The 23,827-nt window shown below is 48.4% G+C and overlaps 2 protein-coding genes across 2 annotated transcripts; both read right to left on the bottom strand.

The window, feature by feature from the left end:
- Positions 1-15,089: 15,089 nt before the first annotated feature.
- Positions 15,090-16,212, bottom strand: PER1 (1-cysteine peroxiredoxin 1). The gene is made up of 3 exons (XM_048704631.2): positions 15,993-16,212; positions 15,742-15,890; positions 15,090-15,644 (listed from the first exon to the last, which is right to left on the bottom strand). The coding sequence occupies exons 1-3, from the start codon at positions 16,108-16,110 to the stop codon at positions 15,255-15,257; spliced, it is 657 nt and encodes a 218-aa protein (XP_048560588.1). The 5' UTR covers positions 16,111-16,212; the 3' UTR covers positions 15,090-15,254.
- A 3,764-nt stretch (positions 16,213-19,976) lies between these two features.
- Positions 19,977-22,185, bottom strand: LOC125536055 (tolB protein-like protein). Its single transcript, XM_048699150.2, has one exon. It carries the CDS (start codon positions 22,079-22,081, stop codon positions 20,126-20,128), a length of 1,956 nt encoding a protein of 651 aa, XP_048555107.2. The 5' UTR covers positions 22,082-22,185; the 3' UTR covers positions 19,977-20,125.
- Between the last annotated feature and the right edge of the window lie 1,642 nt (positions 22,186-23,827).

Here is a 23,827-nt window from a genome sequence, read left to right on the forward strand (position 1 = left end):
CTCTGCCGCTGCTCGCCGCCGACATGGTGGTCGATTTCGACCGTCCTCGCGCCTACGGTTTGTCCCAGTGAGTGCGCGGCGAGGCCCTCGACCGGTCCGTGCCAACCGCCGCTCCAACGGTCGCCGGAGGCGAGTGCACGATCGTTGCCATTGCGCTCCACCTCGTCGTCGTTTCCCTGCTGATGTGGAACATCATTAACCCCAAATCACCCCCTGGTGCCACTGACCTATGGGCCCACTAGCTAATTAGATTAGTTCATAGCTAAATAAGTCTGTTAAATAACGGTTCAATTAAAATATGACACCGACAGTGGGGTCCCACCTAGCTAATTAATTTAGCTAACTAATTTAGATGGTCCCCCACCGGTCAGACTTGACTAGTCAGCGTTGACCTAGTCAACTGCTGACTGGACCCTCTGGCCCACATGTCAGCCTCTGCTGATAGGCTGGTTGACCAAGTCAACTGGGCCCACTGTCAGCCTTTGTACTGAATAGCTGGGTACAATTCTGGGCACCCCTAGCATTTTATTCTTTTAATTTCGAATTAAATTAAATCCAGAGATTAAAAAAACATTTAAAACTTTGAAAATTAATATAAAATAATCCGTAACTTGGATGAAAATACTTTCTACATGAAAGTTGCTCAGAACGTTGAGACGAATCCAGATACGCAGCCCGTTCGTCCGCCACGCATCCCTAGCATAGCGAACACGCAACTTTCCCCCTCCGGTTCATCTGTCCGAAAACGCAAAACACCGGGGATATTTTCCCGGATGTTTCCCCCCCTTCACCGGTATCACCTCGTACCGCGTCAGGTCACCCATAGCACAGCGTAATGCCGCATTTTGCTTTTTGTTACATTGATTGCTCTGTTATTTATTGTGTTCCCCCTCCGTTACTTCTTTCCGGTAGACCCCGAGACTGCCGGAGACCCCCAGTACGACTACGGAGTTGACGACCCCTCTCTCTTGCCAGAGCAACCAGGCAAGCCCCCCCCCCTTGATCACCAGATATCGCCTACTCTTCTCTATACTACTTGCATTAGAGTAGTGTAGCATGTTACTGCTTTCCGTTAATCCTATTCTGATGCATAGCCTATCATTGTTGTTACAACTGTTGATACCTTAACTACAATCCTAAATGCTTAGTTTAGGATGCTAGTGTTCCATCAGTGGCCCTACACTCTTGTCCGTCTGCCATGCTATACTACTGGGCCGTGATCACTTCGGGAGGTGATCATGGGCATATACTATATACTTTACACTGTTACATTACCGGTGATACTGTTTGGAGATGGGGGGGCTGAAGGGGCAGGTGGCTCCATCCCGGTAGAGGTGGGCCTGGGTTCCCGACGGCCCCCGACTGTTACTTTGTGGCAGAGCGACAGGGCAGGTTGAGACCACCTAGGAGAGAGGTGGGCCTGGCCCTGGTCGGTGTTCGCGGATACTTAACACGTTTAACGAGATCTTGGTATTTGATCTGAGTCTGGCTATTGGCCTATACGCACTAACCATCTACGCGGGGACAGTTATGGGCACTCGACGCCGTGGTATCAGCCGAAGCCTTCGTGACGTCAGCGACTGAGTGGCGCGCGCCGGATTGGACCGTAAGCCTGCTCTTGTATTAAGGGGGCTAGTTCTGCTTCCGACCGTGTACGCAACATGCAGGTGTGCAATGGGCGATGGGCCCAAACCCCTGCGCCATAGGATTTAGACCGGCGTGCTGACCTCTCTGTTGTGCCTAGGTAGGGCTGCGACGTGTTGATCTTCCGAGGCCGGGCATGACCCAGGAAAGTGTGTCCGTCCAAATGGGATCGAGCGTGTTGGGATATGTGGTGCACCCCTGCAGGGAAGTTAATCTATTCGAATAGCCATGATCTTCGGTAACAGGACGACTTGGAGTTGTACCTTGACCTTATGACAACTAGAACCGGATACTTAATAAAACACACCCTTCCAAGTGCCAGATACAACCGGTGATCGCTCTCTCACAGGGCGACGAGGGGAGGATTATCGGTTAGGATTATGCTATACGATGCTACTCGGAGGTCTTCAGTCTACTCTCTTCTACATGCTGCAAGACGAGGCTGCCAGAAGCGTAGTCTTCGAAAGGACTAGCTATCCCCCCTTATCCCGGCTTTCTGCAGTTCAGTCCACATATAATAGCCTTATTCCAGTTGATACCAATGCATACATATGCAGTGTAGCTCCTTGCTTGCGAGTACTTTGGATGAGTACTCACGGTTGCTTTCTCCCTCTTTTCCCCCTATCCCTTCTACCTGGTTGTCGCAACCAGATGTTGGAGCCCAGGAGCCAGACGCCACCTTCGACGACGACTCCTACTACACCGGAGGTGCCTACTACTACGTGCTGCCCGCTGACGACGACCAGGAGTAGTTTAGGAGGATCCCAGGCAGGAGGCCTGCGCCTCTTTCGATCTGTTTCCCCGTTTGTGCTAGCCTCCTTAAGGAAAACTTGTTTAACTTATGTCTGTACTCAGATATTGTTGCTTCCGCTGACTCTTGTGCCTTCGAGCATTTGTATTCGAGCCTTCGAGGCCCCTGGCTTGTAATATAAAGCTTGTATTATTTTAATTTGTGTCTAGAGTTGTGTTGTGATATCTTCCCGTGAGTTCCTGATCTTGGTCGTACACATTTGCGTGCATGATTAGTGTACGGTCAAATCGGGGGCGTCACAAGTTGGTATCAGAGCCGACTGCCTGTAGGAATCCCCCCTTCCAAACTCCTTGGCCGAAGTTGAGTCTAGTCACTGAAATTTTTTTACTAACATGGATGTGTGCCTTACGGGCCCACGTCGCCATTTGGGTGGTATTATGATCTTTTATTCCTCGACCTATACTCTGGGACTCTGACCTCTCTTCTACTCGGGTGAATTGATTTTACTAACTCAGACTCTAGGTTCTCATAACTACTTCCTTCCGGAGAGCCCCTCACTCCAGATGATTTCTTGGTGCACCGAAGGATTTCGAAGATACTCTCCAATGTTCTCGAGACTTTGTGCTCGTTGCTTTTGCAATTCCCTACCACTGATTATCCCTATGGATAAATACTTAAACCCGTCGTTCTTAATTTTATTCCAAGTTGTTCTTGTTAATACAAGATGCCCCGAACCGCTCTCCGTTGTTCCAAGAATCCTTTGAGCTTACTGCTTTACAGTTCTTGCCTCATGAAAACCCTTACAGATAATTCCTCGCACTTATCGAGTATCCGCTCTTTCCTAGTTGTTCAGGTGTCTCACAAAATTCTTCTGAATACTTTTCGATCTTTCGAAAATCCTCTGCAGCCGGTTACTCTTGAAATTCTTGCCTGCTTGCAATATGGTTAATCCCATAAGTCTCGTAATCTTATTGACATCTCTTGTCTTTATCATTTTGGGTCCGTTGATTCAAGTTGTTGCGAATGCTCGCAATCCTCAATCAGATCCTAGAATTCATCCTTTCGGCTCGGATGTCATTCTAAACATGAGCTGGTTCTCGCCAATCAAATTGTCGTCGATTGTGCCCCTATGTCTAATGAACTTATCCATCCTTGATCAGAGCGTCTGCTTCTGATCCTTCGCTTTGTAAATCATAATTCCTTTCCAATTGAGCTCTAAGTTACTCAGTTGTTTATATAATCCAAGGTCTTTGCATTGATTCTTCCTTTGGTTGTGTGTCGATACTCACATCAGATCCTTTATGGACCATCAGAACCTTGTTGGATTTTATCCGACAACGTCCTTCATATTCAATCACTTTGGAAGTTTTTTTTCCTGATACATAATGCCTTTGATAAATCCTATTCCTTGATTTGGCTAACCATGCTCTGCTTTTGAGCGGGTGATATTTACTATTGAAGCTTGTGGTATATGTTTCACGATGCCCCGATGGGTTGAACCTATGCCTTCCATAATATGTGTGAACTCGAAAGTTTTCATGAGTCATACTCTTCTGGTATTTTGCTAGATAAAATTTCAACACTGCAACTTCATCAAACGCGAGAAGTGAATGAAAGGTTATGCATTGAAGAAGTGGGAGTCGACCTTGAACTTTGTGTTCATGCCCATGGACCCGATGTGGAACTTATCAGGGAAGCTTCTTGTAGTAATAACTATTTCCTTGATATAATATCATTCGATCCTTTACAATCGTGGTTTCGACCATATGTTCTTCTTAGATCCCATTTCTCGGGCAAGTTTAAGCACTTGTCTTCTGTGGATCAATACACCATTCTAACCTTTACTTTGATCTTTCGTCGAGTATTACCCCCTGGTATCTCGAGATTATCTTGGAACTACATAAATTCTTATGAGTTCTTCATCAAGTACTACATTCTCACTGATTACAATTTTTCATGGGCTCTGAGTTACTAAACACTCAAAGACACCGATAACTGAACCGAGTCCGCACTACGGTTCAACAACTTTTAGTAATCTTATTTAAGTACGATTTTGTACCCGATCAAGTCATCCCTAGCCTGATCAACTATATAGTTATCGTGCTATAGTTTAACTGTGCTACCTGGTCCTTAAACCCGAAACAGAAATTTCGACGATGAGCTAAGCTTACGTCGATCTTCCTCATCATATCTTTTCGCTTTGGACAACAAGCTTTGTTTGGAGTTTGTGTCGTACCCTTGGTTCCATTAACCTTTCGCTTCATCATCCCTATCAACTTGATGTCATCGCCGATCGATTACATCTTCATGAGATCTCTCGACAAATGCATCCTAATCATCATGAGCATCCTGAGCTCTCCCAGGATATCAATTGAATTCATGATGATGAGTACCACCCTCGTCCCTTGGTAATTTGATTTACCATCAACAACATCCTTGCCTTCCTTCCGTCACAAACTTATTCATGTCATGGATGCAACTTGCAATCCAGCTTGTCTTATGTTCTACTTGGAGTATTACCATCTTTTAATATCAAGGATGTTGTGAGGACTGCTCCACCTCTTAAGGAATTCTTGGTATTGTGATGCTTCTTACCATCACCATTCTTTCTTGGACCTCGTGTTGATTCCAACCGGTGTACCAACAAGTGAACGGTGTTGTTTGAATTCTACCCTTCTAGCAACCCTATTGCTTTGAAGTTAATGGTTGGCCGTTCATTCTTAGACTATTGATTATTGAATCACCATTCTGACATTGGTCGTGCAGCCCAACCCATATTTTGGGCGCACCTTTCGACCAATGTTTAATTGTGTATGTTTTCCTCGATTATGCTTCATTATATCATTTGATTTGACAAATGCTATCTCCTTATCCACATAATTGAGGAGATGCATCTTTTTGGATACCTCGTTGAATTATCGCTGAGTCCGTCAGCCACTTCCTCATCCTCTCCTTGGTTTAATGGTGAACTCTGGTTTCGGAACTTGCTTCCATGGTTCATTTCCCGATAATCTTAAGACGTCCTTGCGTTAATTTGTGTTGCATCTTTTCTTCTCGGGCATCCTGAGTCCGAGGTATCCTGGCATCAATCAGATCTGAATCTCGGTCAAATATGATAGTTGAAACATATTTACACGAGTTATAACATGGGTCTTTATATGAACCGGTAAGGTGATGTCATGCCTAGCACCCCTAGCCAGAGGACCTTTTGTTATAGTTTCCTTTTTAGCAAGGTTAACCATTCTTCCATGAGGAAATTGAAAGACTTATCCTATATGTTGTTCCTGATGAATCCTTTTTGTATCCAAGTCCGACCTTTGCTTGAAGACCATGTCAATGCTATCTCGAAGCATGTCAGTGGTACTCCGATTTTCAACAAGAACACTTATCCCAATGCTAATTGTTTCTTGCTCAATTATCCAAACACCGTTGTATGGGTAATGTCATGAAAATTTCTCTCCCCGTACCTAGAGGGTTTTCTACATTATATCCTGTCACGAATATCATACTCTATTTGTCCTCGGGAAGGATATACCCCTGAAATAAGTGTTTAAACACATTTTCCTTTCCATTATTTTGTTTAATCTTTCTTGTGATCTATATGATCTAAACAGTAACAATTCACTGCTTATGTAAACACCTCGGTGTACAAGTCTATCAGTAAGACCCTGTTACTATTGTTGATGATGTTCCGGTAACCACCGATGGACGAGAACTTTGCCTATTGGTCTGCCTCGTCCTAACGAGCAGGAAAATGGTTCTCTTCGTCCCTCGCCCTTGGTACCGACATTGTTGCCGACATAATAAACAGGCTACCCTCTGACATGACTTGCTTACATGATCGTACAAGACGTCACCGCCCTTCCTGCTTTTAACCCACATTGTGGGCCCATAACCCACAGTTCCACAGGATCGAAACCTGACTCCACTGTAAACCCCCTATTCCCAAGGTTGTTCCTCGCATGTGGCCTCGTAAGTAATTCCTGATCCACCTTCCGAGAGATCATCAATTCTGTTATCAGACATCAACACTATGGATCAACCTCTTCGAGAAGAGCAACCAAGACTGAGTAGATCCGTTAGCATTTCGTAACCAGATCCCTTCCCCCTTACTCCCGCTCCTAAATCTTGGGACGAGATTTCTTGTAGTGGAGGACAATTGTGACGCCCGGATAATTAAGCTATAGTGATGCCCGCTAATGATGCCACGTCACCTCGGTTACTGTGGATAAACTCACGTTAGTTCGAAACCTAGTCTGAATTTCAAATGTAAAATAAAGGCAAACAATAAAAGTTTTCAAATATTAAAACTAAATGTTCGGGTGGATACAAATAAATCATCGATAATTATGATGGAGAAACCACATTTTTATAAAAGGTTTAAATGCACTTAAGTAACTAAAACAGTAGGTAAAACAATTAAACAAATGCGTTCTGGATTTTATAAAATACTATACTATTTTGTTCAGGGATAAAACCTTTTGTGGTAGTAGTTATAATTGTAACTCTATTTTAGGTAGGGTTTCACTTTTTGTAAAACTATAAAATATAAAACAGTAAAAGAAAGATAAATAAAAAGTGAAGAAACAAACTAAATAAAAAAAGAAATGAAATGAAAAAAAGAAAGAAAGAAAAAGAGAGAGAACCCCCGGCCCAACTGGGCCATGTCCCAGCCAGGCCGGCCCAGCTCCCCCTTGGCCCAACCGGCCTCCCTTATCCACCCACAGCAGGAAACCCTAACCCCCGAGTCTCCCCACTTCCCCCACGACCTCCCCCCTTCTGGATCGCGCCCCCGCGCGCCTCGACCCAGCCGGCTCGCCTTTGCGCCCCATCCCCGACCTCCCCGTCGCTGGAGCCCTTCCCCAGCCGGCTCCTCGCCATCCACGCCGCGTTCGCCGCTGCTCCCCGTGGCCCTGGCGAGCACGGTCGTGCCCGTGGACTGCGCCTTTGCCCCGCAACTTCTTCGCGCGCTCGGGCCGCGCCTGCAGCACCACCGGTCGTTGCCATCATCGACATGCCCCGCCGAAGCTCGCCACCACCCCTCGTGCCGCGGCGTCCTCCTCGTCACCCCGTGCTGAGGCCGTCGACCCCGCGCCACAACCCCTCAAGCCCTCTGCTCTGCCTCGCGCCTGCCGGCCCGTCCGGCCACTGGACCTCAACGGCAGGGTTCCTCCGGCCTCCCCAAGCTCTCCTCTGCAACGATGTGAGCATCCGGCTCCCCCTGGCCTCTTCCCTCTCTTCCACGTCCCCCGTAGACGCCTGGCCGACGAGGCCGTGCCTCTGCCGCTGCTCGCCGCCGACAGGGTGGTCGATTTCGACCGTCCCCGCGCCTACGGTTTGTCCCAGTGAGTGCGCGGCGAGGCCCTCGACCGGTCCGTGCCAACCGCCGCTCCAACGGTCGCCGGAGGCGAGTGCACGACCATCGCCATTGCGCTCCGCCTCGCCGTCGTTTCCCTGCTGATGTGGAACGTCATTAACCCCAAATCACCCCCTGGTGCCACTGACCTATGGGCCCACTAGCTAATTAGATTAGTTCATAGCTAAATAAGTCTGTTAAATAACGGTTCAATTAAAATATGACACCGACAGTGGGGTCCCACCTAGCTAACTAATTTAGATTAACATCAGAGTATGATAGATGGTCCCCCACCGGTCAGACTTGACTAGTCAGTGTTGACCTAGTCAACTGCTGACTGGACCCTCTGGCCCACATGTCAGCCTCTGCTGATAGGCTGGTTGACCAAGTCAACTGGGCCCACTGTCAGCCTTTGTACTGAATAGCTGGGTACAATTCTGGGCACCCCTAGCATTTTATTCTTTTAATTTCGAATTAAATTAAATCCAGAGACTAAAAAAACAATTAAAACTTTGAAAATTAATATAAAATAATCCGTAACTCGGATGAAAATACTTTCTACATGAAAGTTGCTCAGAACGGCGAGACGAATCCAGATACGCAGCTCGTTTGTCCGCCACGTATCCCTAGCATAGCGAACACGCAACTTTCCCCCTTCGGTTCATTTGTCCGAAAACGCGAAACACCGGGGATATTTTTCCGGATGTTTCCCCGCTTCACCGGTATCACCTCGTACCGCATCAGGTCACCCATAGCACAGCGTAATGCCGCATTTTGCTTTTTGTTACATTGATTGCTCTGTTATTTATTGTATTCCCCCTCCGTTACTTCTTTCCGGTAGACCCCGAGACTGCCGGAGACCCCCAGTACGACTACGGAGTTGACGACCCCTCTCTCTTGTCGGAGCAACCAGGCAAGCACCCCCCCTTGATCACCAGATATCGCCTACTCTTCTCTATACTACTTGCATTAGAGTAGTGTAGCATGTTACTGCTTTCCGTTAATCCTATTCTGATGCATAGCCTGTCGTTGTTGTTACAACTGTTGATACCTTAACTACAATCCTAAATGCTTCGTATAGGATGCTAGTGTTCCATCAGTGGCCCTACACTCTTGTCCGTCTGCCATGCTATACTACTGGGCCGTGATCACTTCGGGAGGTGATCACGGGCATATACTATATACTTTACACTGTTACATTACCGGTGATACTGTTTGGAGATGGGGGCTGAAGGGGCAGGTGGCTCCATCCCGGTAGAGGTGGGCCTGGGTTCCCGATGGCCCCTGACTGTTACTTTGTGGCGAAGCGACAGGGCAGGTTGAGACCACCTAGGAGAGAGGTGGGCCTGGCCCTGGTCGGTGTTCGCGGATACTTAACACGTTTAACGAGATCTTGGTATTTGATCTGAGTCTGGCTATTGGCCTATACGCACTAACCATCTACGCGGGGACAGTTATGGGCACTCGACGCCGTGGTATCAGCCGAAGCCTTCGTGACGTCAGCGACCGAGTGGCGCGCGCCGGATTGGACCGTAAGCCTGCTCTTGTATTAAGGGGGCTAGTTCTGCTTCCGGCCGTGTACGCAACGTGCAGGTGTGCAATGGGCGATGGGCCCAAACCCCTGCGCCATAGGATTTAGACCGGTGTGCTGACCTCTCTGTTGTGCCTAGGTAGGGCTGCGACGTGTTGATCTTCCGAGGCCGGGCATGACCCAGAAAAGTGTGTCCGTCCAAATGGGATCGAGCGTGTTGGGATATGTGGTGCACCCCTGCAGGGAAGTTAATCTATTCGAATAGCCATGATCTTCGGTAACAGGACGACTTGGAGTTGTACCTTGACCTTATGACAACTAGAACCGGATACTTAATAAAACACACCCTTCCAAGTGCCAGATACAACCGGTGATCGCTCTCTCACAGGGCGACGAGGGGAGGATTATCGGTTAGGATTATGCTATACGATGCTACTCGGAGGTCTTCAGTCTACTCTCTTCTACATGCTGCAAGACGAGGCTGCCAGAAGCGTAGTCTTCGAAAGGACTAGCTATCCCCCCTTATCCCGGCTTTCTGCAGTTCAGTCCACATATAATAGCCTTATTCCAGTTGATACCAATGCATACATATGCAGTGTAGCTCCTTGCTTGCGAGTACTTTGGATGAGTACTCACGGTTGCTTTCTCCCTCTTTTCCCCCTATCCCTTCTACCTGGTTGTCGCAACCAGATGTTGGAGCCCAGGAGCCAGACGCCACCTTCGACGACGACTCCTACTACACCGGAGGTGCCTACTACTACGTGCTGCCCGCTGACGACGACCAGGAGTAGTTTAGGAGGATCCCAGGCAGGAGGCCTGCGCCTCTTTCGATCTGTTTCCCCGTTTGTGCTAGCCTCCTTAAGGCAAACTTGTTTAACTTATGTCTGTACTCAGATATTGTTGCTTCCGCTGACTCTTGTGCCTTCGAGCATTTGTATTCGAGCCTTCGAGGCCCCTGGCTTGTAATATAAAGCTTGTATTATTTTAATTTGTGTCTAGAGTTGTGTTGTGATATCTTCCCGTGAGTTCTTGATCTTGGTCGTACACATTTGCGTGCATGATTAGTGTACGGTCAAATCAGGGGCGTCACAGAGGCATACTAGTGACACTCTGTTTGTCTATGTATTCACACATGTATTATGTTTCCGGTTAATACAATTCTAGCATGAATAATAAACATTTATCATGATATAAGGAAATAAATAATAACTTTATTATTGCCTCTAGGGCATATTTCCTTCAGTCTCCCACTTGCACTAGAGTCAATAATCTAGATCACATCGCCATGTGATTTAACATCAATAGTTCACATCTTTATGTGATTGGTTCACATCTCCATGTGACTAACACCCAAAAGGTTTACTAGATTGAATAATCTAGTTCACAGGAAGTGTATAGTGGTCAAGCCTACGCGGAAGTGGTGGTGGTGGTTGAAGAAGAAGCAACCGTCCCTAAGTAGTCTAGACACCTTAGGAGACTCAAATCACTCCTTAAGCAACCACTAATGCGATGGGGAACAAAATTGGTTAGGTTGCGAAAGTCGGTGGTGGTGTAGCGGATGATGTGGTGGAAGGCCTAGGCAAACTTGCCAAATTTCAGAAAATTTGATGGAGTCAAAAGATGTTGGTGGTATTTTTGTGGGAAGGAGGATGTCAAGAGCTTCAAAACGAGCTAAAGAACGTCAAAATCAGAGTTCGGATGAATTAGTTATTGCCGAAACAAAAATCAGCCGAAGTCAGTTTTTACAGGTAGCGGACGTCCGGAAATGGACGGATGTCCGGTCGCCGGACGTCCGGTCGGGTTGGAAATCCGGTGATTCTGCTCGGGTTAGGGGTTTCGGTCGTCCGGTGGTTCCTGCGGCTCCGGACGTCCGGTAAAGTGACGGTCGTCTGGTGGTCGGGGTCAACGCGAGATTTCAGATCCGGGACGCGATTTTGGGCGGAATTTGGGGATTTTGGGGTCAAAATTGATGAGATTTCGTGGATGGAAAGTGGGGATAATTGGGGAAATGCTAGATCCACTCGAAACCAAGCAAATCCATGGATCAAAATCAACAAAACTTCATCATACCAACAAATCACAAAAAAAATTGGGGCTATTTTTGGTGGGGATTTTTGAATTTAGGACGAAATCAAGCAAAAGAAGGCTACAAAATGGTGAGGGAGGCTCCGAAATCGTGATCAACGTGGCTCATAATACCAAGATGATGTAGGGTGGAACCCTAGATGGCCGATCTTTCACGAAAGGAGCGGATCCCTACGAGGAACACGAAGAACACGGGGGGGGGGGGGGGGGGGTGGACGAGGGGAAATACAAGAGAAACACTCAACCAACAAGAAATAGATCACACATGTGCTAGATCCTCGAAACACAAAGAGATACACGATGATCCAAGGTTAACAACGGACGATACACGGTAACCGGTTCTTCTCCGTGAGGAGGTCTTGATGGGGCCACCCAAGAGGGGGTCTTGAATCCAAGGGGATCTTTTCCGTAGAGGGGCCGCGGTCTCTCTCGTGGAGTAGATCCGTAATGGATGAGCGTAGCTCTATCTCTCAAATGAGCTATCACAACGCTAAACCTAACTAGGAGGAGGTGGAGGAGTATATATAGTCTAGGCGAATGAAAGGGTAAGTGGCTTCGGCCCAACACACGGGCGGGCGCACAGGCGTCGGACGTCCGACAGGTACCGGACGTCCGGTGGCTCGCGAGGGTCCGGTCGTCCGGCGTTTTGGCTCTGGAAAGGTTGTGTCGGACGTCCGGTCGGCGTCGGTCGTCCGGGCGCTGGAGAGTGTCGGACGTCCGGTGTCTGGCGGTCGTCCGGGCGCTGGGAGTCGTCGGACGTCCGGTGGCTCCGGTCGTCCGTAGATTCGGCTCGGGTCCTTAGGGGACGGACGTCCGGGCTGGGCTGGTCGTCCGGTGGCTGTAGCTTCGCGCAGCTTCTTCTCTCGGTCCTTGTACTTGGCGTCCTCGCTAGCTGTTCCGTTGGATGTGGTGACTTCGTGGCTTTCCTCCAAGTACCTGATCATGCATAGAACACACGTTGGAGGTAGCAGCCATATCTCACATGTAGAAAGTGATGGTTCGGAGAGGAGCGAGTTCACCTTGTGTCCAATGACGTATGTTCGAGGTCTCGTCATATGTCCACTTGGGGTTTGGAGAGTAGTCGGAGTGTACATGGGGATGAACGTGGGATGCTCCGCATCAAGTATCGAGAGCACAAGTGGCTGAAAATTTTAAATATTTTTGTCATGTTTACTCATCGTTAAAATAAACTTAACATGGATAAAAAGTTTTAAATATAAAAAGGCGGAAGTACAAATGCGCAAAGAAAGTGCAGTTGCACAAATATGGGAAATTATAAAAAATGCAAAAAATAAAAAATAAATAACAAATGCAATGAAAACAAATAGAAATATGAAAATACAGTACCAACTAGAAGGAAGTAAACTCCATCCAAGCAAGAATCGATGAAACTCTCTATAGGTAGAAACTTTTGTGGATGCAACGCTCAAGAATGGGTTGACTTGGGGAAGGAGATAAAAATACCAGCCTCATAGGAAGGCTTTGGGCCATGCAAAAAGGAACAAAACTCTGAGGCTTGGAAAGATCGGTGGCTCCCTCACATAAAACATTGGGGAAATGAAAAACACCAATATGTCCTTTACAGGGAAGCTCTTTGAGAAAGATAATTAGGTGGGCCTAGGGGAGGTGCTACAACTTATCCATTCAACCAGTACCAAGAATATGAACGAGGTTCTGTTGAAAAAAAATACACCGATGAGGAAATCGAAAATGCTCTTTTTTCAAATCGACCCTTTAAAACCTCCGGGGTCTAATTGTTTTCCAGTTCAATTCCTTCAGAGACATTAGGGGTGATCAAAGCAGTTAAGCAACGTTTCTAGTGATGGCTGCATTCCTGATGATATAAATGATACTATTGTTTCTTTTTCTGAAACGGAGGCAAAAACTTTGCCTCATGTATTCGTTAAAGAGAGAATAGAATTTTTTTTACAACACACACCCTTTACGCGACATGGCAATTACTCTCGCAAAATAAAAGATCCTAACTTCTTTGTCCCGGTGGTGACCCAAAGGCTTTGCCTCGACCACAATGAAGTTGAGCAGAATTGGCGGAGGAGCGCTCTTATGCCGAAATACTCTTGCGTTTCTCTCGTTCCTGATTACCCATGACACGAGCATGAGTGTATGCGCGTGTATATGAGCGCTTGCGTCTGTACTGTGTTAAAAAAAGATATTGAAGAAATGAAAAACACCAATATGTCCTTTATAGGGAAGCTCTTCAAGAAAGATAATTAGATGGACCCAGGGGAGATGCTACAACTTATCCATCCAACCAGTACCAAGAATATGAACGAGGTTTTGTTGAAAAAAAAATAGCAATGAGGAAATCAGAAATGCTCTTTTTTTAAATCGACCCTTTAAAACCTCCGCGATCTAATGGTTTTCCAGTTCAATTCCTTCAGAGACATTAGGGAATCATGAAGGATGAGATGACCAAAGCAGTTAACCAGTTTTTCTAATGATGGATGCATTCCTGATGATATAAATGATACTATTGTTTCTTTGACCCCCAAACCACCTGAAGCAGATGAGTTAAAAAAAACCTTTAGACATATTCCTTTATGGATGTCTTGTATGAAACTAGTTTTTTAACACCGCCTCACATATTAATTAATCAAAAGAGTTGTTACAATCATTCATTACAAAAACATCATTAACAAGTATGCCATTTCATTTACTATCTCCGTTTTAGTTTATAAGTCCTGCGCGTATATCTAAGTTGCCCATCATACTTGTCAAAACTAAATTTTGAAATTGAATGGGCCACCACATTGAACGATCCGTTAATCCTGAATATTATTATCTGTTTTGAACAGTTTACATTCTTCTTCGCTTTTCTTTATTTTGTTTTAGATTTTCAATTGTTTTCTTTGTTTTTCGCTCGGTTTCCAGTGTTTCCACTCTTTTGTATTTCTTTGATTTTTCTAATTTTTCGTTGTTTCACTTTGACTTTTTTTTGTTCCTTCCCTTGATCTCTTCATTTTTCTTTGGTTTTTCTTTGCTTTGCTTACATGTTAATATATTTTTTATGTGTACATTTAAGGTATATTTTACTCTGTCTGGCTGCGGTTTTCTTTATTTCCCCCCTCATTATCTTTGTTTCTTTACCTGTTTCTACGGCTTTTATGTCCTTTACTTTTTCAAGGTTTTCTTCTTTTTTTGGATTTTGTTTTAACCATTTTTTCTTTTTAATTGTTTTCTTCGGTTTTCTTTGTTTCTTGCTCGGTTTTCTTTGCTTTCACTTTTTTGCATTTGTTTTCTTCAGGGTTCTCTTTGTTTCACTTTGATTTTTCTTTATTCCTTTCTTTACTTTTTTCATTTTTCTTGATTTTTCTCCGCTTTCCTTTTGTTCTTTGTCGGTTTTCATCTTTTTTTTTCTTCTTTTATAACATTCTTATATCTCTGCGAACTGTGATCCCAATTGTCAGCTCAACCAGTGACCGGCACGGGCGCTACATGGGAGCATATAACCACGTGCCTGTCTTTGTGCCTTAACTTTTTTTCCCCCCTGTTTTGATGCTACAGTCAAGTTTCCATGGAGGCACGTCAGATGAGCCGGTTTGCACATTTGCCTTAGCCCGCATTTAGGCCACGACACGAGCAGGCGGCACGGCAGCGTGGATTCGCAGCAGCCGTGCTGATACGTGCCGCCGTCCATCAAGAACACTGCAAAGCGGTTCTCCAAACATGATGACACCAAGCGACCAACACACACATGAATATACCGGCGATCGAACACATGAAAGTGGCAAAGTCACAGTACACATACATAGCCCAGCGACGCTGGTAGATTTACAGAAGAAACACGACACATACCACCACAAAAGCACGCACGCACCACGACGACACAGACCGCCACAAGTAACCGAGCTAGCACGGACGCACGCCTAGACCTTGGTGAAGCGGAGGTAGCCCTTCTTGGAGGGCAGGTCGGCGGTCTCAAACCCCTGGGGAAACATCTTCTTGGCCTCGTCGTCGGAGACGCCGGGCGCGATCACCACGCACTCCCCGGGCTTCCAGTTGGCCGGGGTGGCCACCTTGTGCTTGGCCGCCGTCAGCAGCGAGTCCACGGCGCGCACCACCTCGTCCATGTTCCGCCCCGTGCACGACGGGTACAGGAAGCTCAGCTTCACCACCTTGTCCGGCCCCACGATGTGCAGGGTGCGGGACGGCAGCTGCCCCTCGCCGTCCTTCTCGTCCGGGTCCACCATGTTGAGCTGCTTGATGGCCGACCGGTCCGGGTCCGCCATGATCGGGTACGTCACCTTGCTCCCAGGCTGCGCGCGCGAGAGCAGAGAAATTATCCCACCATGCATGGCTAGTCAGCAACCAAGAATTTTTCAGATCGGGATCGATCACAGATTATGGGCGAACCTTGTAGGCCTCGATGTCCTTGGTCCACTCCTTGTGGGACTGCACGTCGTCGCAGGAGATGCCGAGCAGCTTCACGCCCCGCTTCTCGAACTCCTTGGCGTAGTTGGCCATGGCCGCCAGCTCCGTCGTGCACACCGGGGTGAAATCGCCTGAACAGTAGCACACAAGCACAGACAATCAATCAGCACCAGAACACAACTTCACTGGGATTACGATCGAGCAGGCCGTGAAGGCAAGGCATGTACACGTACCGGGGTGCGAGAAGAGGATGACGTAGCCGTTGCCGACGTAGTCGTGGATGCGGATCTTGCCGTGGGTGGAGTCCAGCTCCAGGTTGGGGACGGTGTCGCCGATGGTGAGGCCCGGCATGATGGATGAGAGACACTGAAAGCTAGCTACTGCGTAGTTCTTTGCTGCTGCTGCGAACGGCGCTCGAGGGATGCCGGCGAGGACGCACCGGGGAGCTGCTTTTATAGGAGCGGTCGGCCGGCGAGGGTGTGTGTAGAAGTGGCAGCAAGGCGCGTTGCATGAGGGCCACGTAGTTGGCCTCGTGGCAGCCCGCCGGGCGGCCTTGTTCAATGCGCTTGACCTGCCCACAGACGCGCACCGTCTAGCGGGGCAGTGGATATGCCATGTGGCCAAGTCATTCCCAGAAGCTCACTGCCACCTGTGCGAGCGGCGGCGTCTTTCGTGAGCCTTTTTTTTCTCTTGAGAAGAACATCGTTCGTGAGCTGAATAATAGATTGCGGCCTACCATGGCTGTGGGCTCTGTGTTAAGGGGCTGTTCGTCCACCAGCTCCCTGGATTTTAGGAAGTACCGATTCACTCACTTCACAGATTTGAATTAAAACTTCGTCAGCTCCGGGAGCGGTAGCGTGCAGCAAAGGGACTCCAAACAGTCCTAAGTCTAACAGACAACCTCTCTGAACAAAAGTTATGCATCCTTTGCACATACGTGAAGCCTAACCAAACATGACAATCAACTATAATTATAAACCTATGCTTTTTTAGATTATAGCTAATGCAGTGAACTTTTATTCGTCCCTATAAACATTATGGTGATTCAATAAAGCTTCATGAGATTGTCTAAAAGAAAATGCAGAGATGGCAAACTATATCTTACTTATAACTAGCTAGGCCAGTCCAGTTTTTGTCTTTTTTTTTGTTTGCTGGGTTTCGATCGAGACACTTGTGGTTTTGTTCAGTTGTACTGGTTTAGGGTCGGTTTTCATGTTTTTTGCGCTTTTTATTTTTATATTTTATTTGTTTGCACTCATTTTTCTATGCTTTCCTGTTTCCTTTGTTTTTTATCAAGTTTTTTCATTTCTTCCTCGGTTTTTATTGGTTTTTTTCTTTTCTTTCTTTTTGAACCAGTTTACTTTGTTTCTTTCCTTGTTTTTACTGAATTTTTTTCTTTTTTTCTGTCAATTTTTGATTGGTTTTCCATCTCTAACACATGTCTACTTTTGCAGTATAGAATATACATTTTTAGCGGACACGAGAACTATTTCTAATACACATTGAACATCTTCTAAATACATGATGTGCATTTTTATTTTAATGTGTGATTTCAAACACTTATTAAACCTAGACAACAATTTTCAAATACACGTTGAACATATTTTTAGTGAAAATAAACATTTTTTAAAACTACCTGAAAATTTTTAACATTGCACAAATATTTTTTATTAAATTATGGAATTTTCCAAAAACATGTGACTACTTATTTTAAATGTCACATACATTTTTCATGACAATAAACATGTTCTTAAACTATGCAGAGTTATTTTTGCATTTTATAAATATTTTTATGTACACATTGAACATTTTTTCCAATACATGATTATTCTTTTCAAACATATTTTAATGCCAAATTGTTTTTCATACATATTATACATTTTATATATTTTATATATACACATTTAACATTTTTCAAATACATGGCCAATTTTTTTTTTGAAAACTTATATTTTTATGTCTACTTTTTTCCATACACATTGTGCATTTTTTTATACAGCAGGATCATTCTTTATATACACATTTAACATTTTTAAATAAATGATTAAGTTTTTAAAACATATATTTTTTTGTCTACTTTTTCCATACACATTGTACATTTTTTGTATAAATGAAAAATATTCTTATATACATGTTTAGCATTTTTCAAATAAATGATTAACATTTTTTTCATATATATGTTTTGATGTCTAAATGTAAGCAAAAGTAAAAAAATGTGAAAAAATACCAAAAAAAAGGTGTGTTGAATGTATGTGGTTCGTGATGGGTCGGCACATTCTAGCGTGTGCTCAACTGTCCTGTGTCAAACGAGACATAGACGCGCCTATGCAGAGACACCAATCAGCCAGTAAGCACTTTTCAAGAAAAATTGACAACACACTATGCATTGTCCATATCGTCACATTTATGTTTCTCAAAGTAAAATATAAAGCACTTACGTAAATGGCAAAACATATTGGTTTTGCAACAAAACCGAACGATGCCAATGACATTGGTTCTCTATCATGCAAGTGGCATCGCTATTCCTGACGATAGCAGTTGCGTGTTGCGTGTGGTACTAGTACTATGCACGCTCTACTATCTCTATGACGTGTGGGCCCTAGGGAATGCACTGCATGGTTGGTGAATCATCGCACATCCGTTATTCCCATTTTCTCTCCTAGTCTCCTCACTCACCAATTCAATCCAGGGGGATGTTCGAGTTCGAATTATGCGCCCACTTGCCCCATTTCCTTTGCATGTCTCGCAGTCCTGCCCACAACAGTTGAAGTCGACTTGGTTTGAATCGCGGCGAGTTATCACTGAGCTTGCAACCCCTCCCCCCCCCCCCCCGGCGCGCTTTCTGTTTTTCTCATCGACGGCGGTACCTTTTCCATATGCTCGTCAACTAGAGGCGACGGTTGTTTGCGCGGCGAGTCGATGAGGCTGCATTATTTTCCTCCCTGCTCTCTGTTTCGTGCTCGTCATCGTTTTTGGGGGGGAAGGAGGTCGCGCGGTGCTCACAGTCGGGTGGATCTGTTTGTGGGAATCGTGTTTGTTAGTTGTATTGCGTTTTATAGTGTTTGATTCATCACGAGTCGCTAGTTGTATTCATGGTTTTTGCAATCTGCGGATTTGGATACCTTTGTGTTGCTACCGTGGATCATCGTTATCATAGTTGTCTTTTGTGTGTTTTATTGCTAGATTGTCATCACCATGATTAGAATGGTGCTAGACTGAATTTGGCTGATACATGCACTCTCTATTCATGCCCTTGAGTTGTTGCCATGGAATGGTTAGTTCATTTTGGACATTTTTTTGCTCACATCATGTGCAGTAATTTATCCACTGCCAGCTTTTTCCATAGCTCTTGATCTGTAAGTATCAACCTTATTGCATCTTAGTACTCAGGTCTGTAGCCTGCCAATTTGTAGACCATTTTTGTCAGTTGAATTTTCGCTCAAACAGTGCTAAATGTCCTAATATTTTTAGCATGATAGTTTTAAATTGCTTTTTTCATCATGTTTATTGTGTCTACCATAGCGAGGTCAGTAAGATATGGGGTTTATTTTTCATCATTGTTAGTTATTCAATAGTCTCTCAATAGTTTGTTCATGTCAAAAATTTAATTATTGATTTTATAGTGAGCGCGCCTCATAGCAGTTCTTTTTTTGTTTGGTTGCCCTGTGTTGAGGATGTGTTCCTAAAATTTTATTTTTCCATGGCCAATGGTCTGTACTTTGCATAGTTATCATCACTATTAAGTAGGAGTATAAATTATCTTCTCTATTGTATGTAAACTACCAGTGAATTATTACCAAATCGACTGACTGATTTGTGGTTGAATCACGCGGACGCGCGTTGACCTGTCTAAATTTGGGCCGGTCGACCAGCGCGTAGCGCTGCCCTGTGCCGTCATCATTCAGGTAGAAGGACATACGTGGCAAAAATCACAATTTTGACCTATGAACGAAAAAATTCACAAAGTGAATTGTCTTTGAAAAAATTTCATTCCACTAATCCTTTCGTGTAGCGCCCGACAACCGGACGTCACACTACACTGTGCAGCGCCTGACTAATAAGCGCTACACGCCTGACCAACGTCGGGCATTACATGAAAGGGTCAGCGGAGCGAAAAAAATTTCAAAGACAGTTCATTTTGTGAATATTAAATCTGCGGATTTTGCCGACATACGTCCAGCCTTGTCACAGACTCTACTTTATCTGACAACAGATAGTCACACAAGCATTTGATTTTATTACTTAGCAACAACACAAAACGTCTGACAACACCATCAACATTCCAATTAAGCACATGATCATTCGCCCCATTTATTATCGACCGAAGCCACTCGAAACCGCCGTGGCTGCACCCATCAATCGCCCCTCACACGTCGCAGGACAGCCACAGCGGCTCGTCGAACTCGCCCAGCGAGTCGTCCGCGGCGGGGGCGCCCAGCGACGGCGACTCCACGCCCAGCGCCGGGCCCCACGTCGGCGTGCCGTTCTCGTAGGCGTTGCAGGTGAGCCTGCGCACACCGGAGCCGTCCAGCCGGCACACGTACAGGTCGCCGTACGGCTGGAACTGGTTCGGCCCGGAGACGGGCTCGGCCACCACGCCGCCGAGGTTCGCCGTGAAGAGCAGCCACTCGCCGTCCGGGCTGAAGCACACGTGGTTGATCCGCTCCCTGTCCGCCTCCGCGCTCCCCGGCGGCCCGGCCACGTGCACCCGCCGCAGCCCCGTCCCGTCCGGCCGCACCAGGTAGATGCTGAACACGGCGGCGTTGCCCGGCTCGTGCCGGTTGGAGGAGAACGCGATCAGCTCCCCGTCCGGCGACCAGCTCGGCATCGTGTCGATCCACTCGCCGTCCGTGACCCGCCGTATCGTCTCCTCCCCGCGCGCCGCGTCCACGATGTAGAGGTTCTTGTGGCCCGACCGGCCCGACCGGAACACCACCCACCGCCCGCACGGCGACACCGCCGGGAACGCGTCGTTGCCGGCCTCCGGCCGGGTCAGCTCCTTCACGGCCACGTCGACGTCGCCGCGGTCGTCGGTGAGCTCGCTCGGGTCGAACTCGATGCGCGAAACCCGGACCGTCGCTTTCGGGGTCTCGAAGATGGGGCCAGCGGAGGTGAACACCACCCCGCTCTCGCTGGGGCTCCACGAGGTGTAGAACAGGTTGGGCTGCTTGGCGAGCACCCATCGCTTGGAGCCGTCGGCGCGGAGGATCGTCACGCCGGGGGACTTGAAGAAGTCGCCGTTGAGGGCCAAGTACTTCGCGTCCGGCGAGAAGGACGGGAAGGAGCCGTGCACGCGGAGCATGCGGACGGAGCTCACCGGGCTGCGCACCGGCTGCCGGTAGGGGATCAGCGAGTCGCCCGGCGCGCCTGCGCCGCGGAAGCGGTGGTACCCGAGGCGCGCGCCGGACGGCGAGAAGAAGGGGTTGTAGTGGTGCAGCTCCGGGTTGAGCAGCGACGTTACAGACGTGAATTGCTCCGTCTCGAGGTCGAACAGCTCGATGTGGCGCTGCGCCCGCCCCTTCCGCCGCGTCGCCACGGCGATCCAACGGCCCGCGGCGGCAGGGGTGAAGCAGTGCACGCCCGGCGGCGTCACGCGCGTCTCGGCGCCGCAGGGCTCGAGGGTCTCCGGCGAGATGTCCACCCGGAAGACGCTCCACCAGCCGTCATCGGCGACGCGGTGGAAGAACACCGTGCCCTCCCCATGCCAGGTCGGCCAGCCGCCCCGAGCAGCGAGGACCACGCGGCGCGCGGGGTCGGCGGCACGGAAGACGGCGACCTCCGTCTCGAGCTCGTGGAAGTCGAACGCCCACGGCCTCTCGCCGTACGAGGCGACGGCGAGGAGCTCGCCGGACGCGGACACGGCGGGGCTCATGTCCGCCACGCCCTGCGGCGTCACCCGCACCGTCTCCTCGCTGCCCAGGTCCGTCGCGTACACCGCCGCCCAGCTCCTGAACCACCCATCCGGCTTCTCGTGCGCGGAGACGAAGTACAGCCGGCCGGCCCTCACGGTGGGGCGGTCGTGGAACAGGCTCCCCTCGACGGCCGGCAGCGGCACGGCGCGGTCGGACCCGGGGCGGCACAGGAAGAGGCCCGCCGAGCCGGTGCGCTCGGACACGAACGCCACCTCCTCGCCGCCCTCATCCGCGAACTGGGCGTTGAAGTTGAGGGAGACGCCGTCCGTGTGGCGGCGCTCAGCCAGCCCCTCGGCGGACGCGCTCTCCGGAGTCTGCGGGGCGGCGACGGAGAAGACGTCGAAGCCGAAGCTGGTGACCCCGACGGAGGCGAAGACGATCGTGCCGGTGGGCTCGCGGCCGGGCTCCATGATCGTTGATCGGTGTGACGGCGTGTGACTGGTTGGGTCGAGCCTTGCTGCTGGTGCTTGTCGCTTGTGGCTTGTCGGTGTGTGTGTGTGTGATCGAGGTGTGTGACTGGGTGGAGCGTGGCGGTATTTGTAGGTTCGGAAGAGACTTATCTGCGGGAAGTTGGCTTGTCGGATCACTCTGCTGTCCACTCCGTGACTGCAGCGTGCACGTGGCGGGTGTGAACGGGCGCATCACAAACGGAATCTGTGGAGCACGTAGGCGGTACACAAGTCCATCACGCTCCAGTTCCTGCCGTACCCGCCCTGCACGGTACCACTATTTCCGATGCACACTATTTTTGTAAGTTGCTTGCAACGCAAAAAGGTTATTTTTTTTCTTGCCAAAACTCAGCTTCACTTTATTGATTAATTAGTGTTCATACGGATAAAATTTAAATCAAAGGTTCGAGAAGCCATACTTTACGTAAAAGGTTAGCTAAGAGCATCTACAGCCGGGCGGCCCAAACCGGTCTCAAACATCCAGCCGGGCGGACCAGTCACAAAAAGTCAACCTAACCGGGCGTCTCGAACCTGCCTCAAACGCCCGGATTGTCCGGCGCCTCTCATATTCAACCCAAATGTAGGGCGGATATGGGGCGGCCCGGGCTCGCCCAGGCGCGTCAGCCTAACAAGCCCGGCCCACCACCAATCCCACCGATGTTCCAAAAAAAACCCAGTCCGACTTCGTGCTCAGAACCCTATAGCTCACTCGCTCTCCTTTCTCACTCTGTCCTCTCCCTTCTCCGCTTTCGATACAATCCAGCGACCATGTTAAGCTCCGGCAGCCACTCTGACTCCGCCGTGGATGCCGACAAGGAGTTGGCCCGTCGCATTGCCTTGGGAACCAGCGGTGGTCCTTCTCGGCCCGCGCGCTACTCCGCGAGGGCTGCGCAGTCCGCGCCTCCCCCTGCCCCCCCCCCCCCCCCCCGGCTGCTTCTCCCCCACGTGGGCAACGATGGTTACTTGTGCCCACCCTGCCAGTCCGAACACGCACACCGAAATTGAAGGCACGCGCCACCACAAGAGGCAGCGGGAAAGGGAGAGGCAGTCAGCGGAGCTCGATGAGGACGAGCTGCTCCTCGTTTGGGTCTACCACCGGTCGCTTACGACCGCGGAGACGGACGCTCGACAGATTCGTCGGAAGAACGCCAAGGAACTCTAGATTTCCATTGAGCAGTCCGAGCGCGAGGCGAAGGAAGCGGCGGCGGAGGCGGCTCGGCTCGCGAAGCTCAAGCGGCAGCAGAACAGGGCCGTCCGACGGCTCAAAGGGCCCATCATCCTCTTCGACACCTCCGACGACCACCACCACCACGACTCCTCGTCCGACGACTTGGACGATCTGCCACGAGCCGCCGACGACTAGAAGGGGAAAGGGCCGGCGAGAAAGTGGTGAATCTTAGTAATCTCCCTAGTTAATTTCTAATTATTTATGTCTCTAGTTAGAACATGTCCGTCGTATGCGGATTATGTCAACTTTGAGTAGCTTTTGAAGATCCGTTTGTGATCTTTTGGTGATCGAAATGTGCATATCTAGCTCCGTTTCATAGTCCGTGCGATGTCTACGTCAATTCATCATCACGTTGCATGGGTAGTATGAAGTATGAACGTAGGGCATCGGATATGAGAAGCATGGATGTGAAGGACACATATTGAGTTGTGCCCGATCATTGCCCGCGTGTTCACGGTTGTTTGAGGGGCTGAATTTGC

Source organism: Triticum urartu, chromosome 2A (genome assembly GCF_056163025.1).
Source record: "Triticum urartu cultivar PI428250 chromosome 2A, HENAU_Tu73, whole genome shotgun sequence".
Classification (NCBI taxonomy): Eukaryota; Viridiplantae; Streptophyta; class Magnoliopsida; order Poales; family Poaceae; genus Triticum; species Triticum urartu.

What these genes read in the sequence shown, in the direction of transcription:
- PER1 (XM_048704631.2), bottom strand. Translation starts at nt 16,110, where the DNA reads ATGCCGGGCCTCACCATCGGCGACACCGTCCCCAACCTGGAGCTGGAC. An exon ending in CATCCTCTTCTCGCACCCCG is followed by an intron (nt 15,891 to 15,992) that starts GTACGTGTACAT and finishes GCTACTGTTCAG; the next exon opens with GCGATTTCACCCCGGTGTGC. An exon ending in AGGACATCGAGGCCTACAAG is followed by an intron (nt 15,645 to 15,741) that starts GTTCGCCCATAA and finishes TCGCGCGCGCAG; the next exon opens with CCTGGGAGCAAGGTGACGTA.
- LOC125536055 (XM_048699150.2), bottom strand. Translation starts at nt 22,081, where the DNA reads ATGGAGCCCGGCCGCGAGCCCACCGGCACGATCGTCTTCGCCTCCGTC.